Source organism: Hylobates moloch, unplaced genomic scaffold (assembly GCF_009828535.3).
Source record: "Hylobates moloch isolate HMO894 unplaced genomic scaffold, HMol_V3 SCAFFOLD_5020, whole genome shotgun sequence".
Lineage (NCBI taxonomy): Eukaryota > Metazoa > Chordata > Mammalia > Primates > Hylobatidae > Hylobates > Hylobates moloch.
Window position 1 is genome coordinate 1 of NW_026657295.1, and position 5,006 is coordinate 5,006.

Here is a 5,006-nt window from a genome sequence, read left to right on the forward strand (position 1 = left end):
CATAGAACAGAGCCTACTCGACCCCCTCCCTCCCAGAGCAGTCGGCCCCAGAAGAAGGAGGGACGGTTCAACATGTTCAACCAAATATTCTGCAAAAACAAGAAAGAAGAGCAGAGAGCCCATCAGAAGGATCCCAGCAGGGACCGATACAGAGAGGAGGACACCTCGGAAGTCAATGACATCATCACCACCTTTGATAGCATCGTGGGTACCAGCTGCCAAGAACAGCCCGGTGATCAGGTGGCTATGGTTGAATTTAAGAAGAAAACCTCAGACAATTCAAAATATCTCTTACCAGAAAAGAAACCGCTGGCCCGTAAGGGGCTTCCACCAATCAGAACACAGAGTCTCCCACCCATCACCCTCGGCAATAACTTCTTAACAGCCTCCCATGGGGCCACTTCCCATGCAGGCCTGAGCTCTGGTCCTCATCATATGGCCCAGCGATCTCAGAAAAGTCGAAGTGAGCAGGATTTATTAAATAACAGAACTGGCTGCCAGATGTTACTAGATAACCCCTGGAGGAGTGATTCTAATCAGGTATTTTCCTACAAAATTTGGACTGTGTCTTCTTCTGATAAGCTGCTGGACAGATTGCTCAGTGTCCGGCCTGGTCACCAGGATGTCTCCGTGCCACCACATCTTCGCCATCTACATAATCTGTCATCAGGTAATGTCCTTGATTTCGTCTTCATTCTAGCGGGCTCTATACTGGAAATGTCCCGTACAGGTTTAAGCTAGGAACTGGAGTGACAAAAGCCTAGAAGGCAGTGTGAGACTAAAATGAGTGATTAGAGCCACCTTTTCTCCCAAAGTGCACTGGATTTGAGATTTCTGGGCTGTGAAAACATTCTGCTTCTCCCCTCTTCAAGTAATCATCAAGTACAAATATGTGCCTTCTCATCTTCCCAGCAAATATGTGTGGTATGTACCAGACTGGAGCAAGAATATCACTATTTCCACTAGCAAGGATTCTTAGCTAGTGTGTGGCAAATACCTGTGAGAAGTTTGTTTGTGAGATTGTTTTTACATCAGGCATTCAATCTCCACCCCAGACCTACTGAACCAAAATCTTGGTGAGGGAACAGGGAAAATGGCCATGCCTTGTGTGGACACATGTAGAAAGGTAACACATTTGCACATTTATGAGTTAGATCTCAACACATACCAAAGGGTTTCAAGCAATTCTCCCTCTTGCGTCTTCCCCAGCTATCCAGTGCCCCTCATCCAAAGCTAAATGTCAAAAAAAAATGCATTTTTTGTTTATCCTCCCAGAGATATTTTACCTACATATGTATCTCCATTTTTAGATATGAAATATGTACATATCCCACCTTTTAAATACATGTATCACGCTAAAGAATGTATTTATTTATTTATTTGAGACAAGGTCACACTCTGTCACCCAGGCTAGAGTGCAGTGGCACAATCATGGCTCACTGCAGCCTCTGTCTCCTGGGTTCAAGTGATCCCCCTGCCTCAGCGTCCTGAGTAGCTGGGACTACAGTTGCGCACCACTACATCTGGCTATTTTTTTTTTTTTATAGAGATGGAGTTTCACTGTGTTTCCCAGCCTGGTGGTGAACTCATGGCCTCAAGCAATCCTCCCTTCTCAGTCTCTCAAAGTGCTGAGATTATAGGCATGAGCCACCACACCAAACCTAAGAATTTATGTAGATTGATAGACAGATGATAGATAGATAGATACAGATAAAGAATTTTTTTTTTTTTTTTTTGAGACAGAGTCTGGCTCTGTCGCCCAGGCTGGAGTGCAGTGGTGCGATCTCGGCTCACTGCAACCTCCACAGTGGCACGATCTCAGCTCACTACAACCTCCGCTTCCCGGGTTCAAGCAATTCTCCTGCCTCAGCCTCCCAAGTAGCTGGGACTACAGGCACATGCCACCACGCTCAGCTAATTTTTTGTATTTTTAGTAGAGATGGGGTTTCACCATGTTAGCCAGGATGGTCTCGATCTCCTGACCTCATGATCCACCTGTCTCAGCCACCCAAAGTGCTGGGATTACAGGTGTGAGCCACCACGCCTGGCATAGAATTTGTATTTTTATACAAATGTATATGTATCTATTCCCCACCTTATAAATAAATTTATTGCACTAAAGAATTTATTGTTATTTTTTAAATGATCCATAGGCTGGGTACAGTGACTCACACTTGTAATCTCAGAACTCTGAAGGGTTAAGGCAGGGGGTCAATGTAGCAAGATCCGCATCTCTACAGAAAAAAAAAAAAGATCCACAGGTGATTCTTTGAACCATTGTTCAAAAGCAGAGGCTGCAAAACAGCTTCTGAAACCTGTTCGATGCCACAGTACCTTGGCTTGTTTGTTTTTAAGTGAATTGTCAATATTTTTAAATTATGAAATCTTATATAAAAATCTAGAATTCTAGCTTCTCTCGAAAAACTAGAAAATCTGGCAACACTAAACCCAAATTCCCACATGGCAATAATTGGCTGGATCTGAGTAACCAATGTCCACTTAGACGCCACTGTCCCCAGTTCAGTTCAGTCCAGTCCACACCACTCCACCGTCTCTCCATGGAGTGTCAGACAGGCTTTATAAACATCTTTCAGTTGTTGTTTTTCTTACAGTAGGATTAAGAGAAAAAATAATTTATTTCTTGAAGCCATTTTTCTCTAAGAGTAGAAAAATGAAAGACCAAGATAGCAATGTGGGTTTTTGTTGGGGGGTGGTGTGTGTGTGTGTGTGTGTGTGTGTGTGTGTGTGTGTGTGTGTTTTGAGACAGAGTCTCACTTGTCACCCAGGCTGGAGTGTAGTGGCATGATCTCGGCTCACTGCAACATCCGCCTCCTGGGTTCAAGCAATTCTCCTGCCTCAGCCTCCCGGGTAGCTGGGACTACAGGCATGTGCCACCACGCCCGGCTAATTTTTGTATTTTTAGTGGAGACGGGGTTTCACTATGTTGGCCAGGCTGGTCTCGAACTTCTGACCTCGTGATCCGTCTGCCTCGGCCTCCCAAAATGCTAGGATTACAGGTGTGAGCCACCGTGCCCTGCCGCAATGTGTTTTTTAAAAAGTAGAAAAGGGCCATATATTTTTTTAGAATGAGCAAAATTCCTTTGCGTTTAATATGCAATTGATTTTGACTTTCTTCACCCTTTGACATGTGCCCAGTGCCTGAAGCCTTTGAAGTAGAATATGGCTCCCTCACTCATATTTTTATACATGTTTAGGCACAGGATAAATATGGATAAGCACATTAAGGCTGTTTCCTGATGTCTGAGAAAAACTCCATCCAAGATTTTGCTTCCTCCACAAAGCACTGAAGCACTTGGCTGGTGGCATGGGTAGTGTTTGCATTTTTTTCTGCAGAAGGATCAGGAAGGGAACACAGTGGTCTGCCACCTTTTGACACTTCAGGGCCTCAACCCATCCTGTTTTCCAGAGTTAGGGCTGTCCCGGCCAAATGAATACCTTCTGTTATGAAAATCATGTGAAAATCTGAAAGTCTTGTTCTTTTTCCGTTCCAAAGACAGCCTTGGCCTGTCTCTTTTATATCAGTTAGGATGGGGTTCAGCTTCCTGTAAAATAAATCCAAAGTCACAGGGGCTTGAACAATATAGAAGTTTATTGCTATCACGGCCAGGTGCAGTGGCTCACGCTTGTAATCCCAGCACTTTGAGAGGCTGAGGCAGGTGGATTGCTTGAGCTCAGGAGTTCAAGACCAGCCTAGGCAACATGGTGAAGCTTCATCTCTACAAAAAATACAAAAAAATTAGCCAAGAGTAGTGGTGCTTGCCTGTAGTCCCAGCTACTTGGGGGGCTGAGACGGGAGGATCACTTGAGCCTGGGAGGCAGAGGCTGCAGTGAGCCAAGATCGCACCACTGCACCCCAGACTGGGTGACAAAGTGAGGCCCTGTCTCAAAAAAAAAAAAAGTTTATTGCTATCACATGAAAGAAGTCTGAAGTAGGCAGTTCCCAGACATTTGGTGGCTCCACAATCACAAGCAACATATGCCGTTTCCATCTATGTGCCCCGTCACCTAATGCATGGCTTCTCTCCTCGAGGGGCTAATGGAGCAGGAGGAAGGAAGGAGAGAGGGGGAAAATGCATGTCCCCATGTGAATCAGCTCCCATTAAGAACTCATCTGGCTTAAGGGCCACACTTCTGCTTGCATCTCATTGGCCTAAACTTTGGTCATATATTCACAGCTATCAACAAGGAGTCTTTTAGCTGGCCACGTTGCTATCCCTCCAAAATTGGATTTCTGTTTCTAAGTGAGGGAGTAGATATTGGATAGAGAATTAGTACATTCTGACACATGTGCCACCCAAAAATTTCCAACTTATTTGAAATAAAAGGAAATTCAATAAACATGGTTTGGGGATTTGCTCACTTACACAATGAAATAACTAGAAGAATCCTGGGACAGCAGAAAGCAGAAAGGGAAATGTGAATTTCTCCAATGGAATCTGCCTATATCAAATTTTTTTTTCAACCAATTTTTCTGAGTGCCGATTATAACTAGGAGCCATTCTAGGCGACTGAGTCATGATAAGATAAATTTCCCAAGTGTCTTCAGCCTATAAATCAGCTTTAAGGGGTATAGATTTACTAAAATGCTTCTGCAACTGACTTTAAATTGACTTTCTTCTCATGTTTAGATACAGTCATAGGGTTTTAAAAATGGAAAGGAGCTTAGTCATTTGATCATAGATTAAATGATTGCTGAGTGTTTATCATAGTGATTTATCAAAAGAGAGTGAGGGATTTTTTTTTTTTTTTTTGAGAGAGATAAGATCTGTCACCCAGGCTGGAGTACAGTGGCTTGGTCATAGCTCACTTCAGCCTCAAACTCCCGGGCTTAAGCAATCCTCCCATCTCAACCTCCAATGTAACTGGAACTACAGACACATCTCCTCCTCTGGCTAATTTTTTTGTCATCATGTTTTCGTAGAGACAAGGGTCTCACTTTGTTACCCAGACTAGTCTAGAACCCCTGGCCTCAAGCAATCCTCCCA

At 43.8% G+C, this 5,006-nt stretch overlaps 1 protein-coding gene across 1 annotated transcript; it reads left to right on the forward strand.

The window, feature by feature from the left end:
* Positions 1-6: 6 nt before the first annotated feature.
* LOC116465416 (ankyrin repeat domain-containing protein 55-like) lies at positions 7-741 on the forward strand (the record flags this gene model as incomplete). Its single annotated transcript, XM_032754302.2, has 1 exon — positions 7-741. A coding segment is annotated over one exon (735 nt), but the record flags the coding sequence as incomplete, so codon positions are not given.
* Positions 742-5,006: the final 4,265 nt, after the last annotated feature.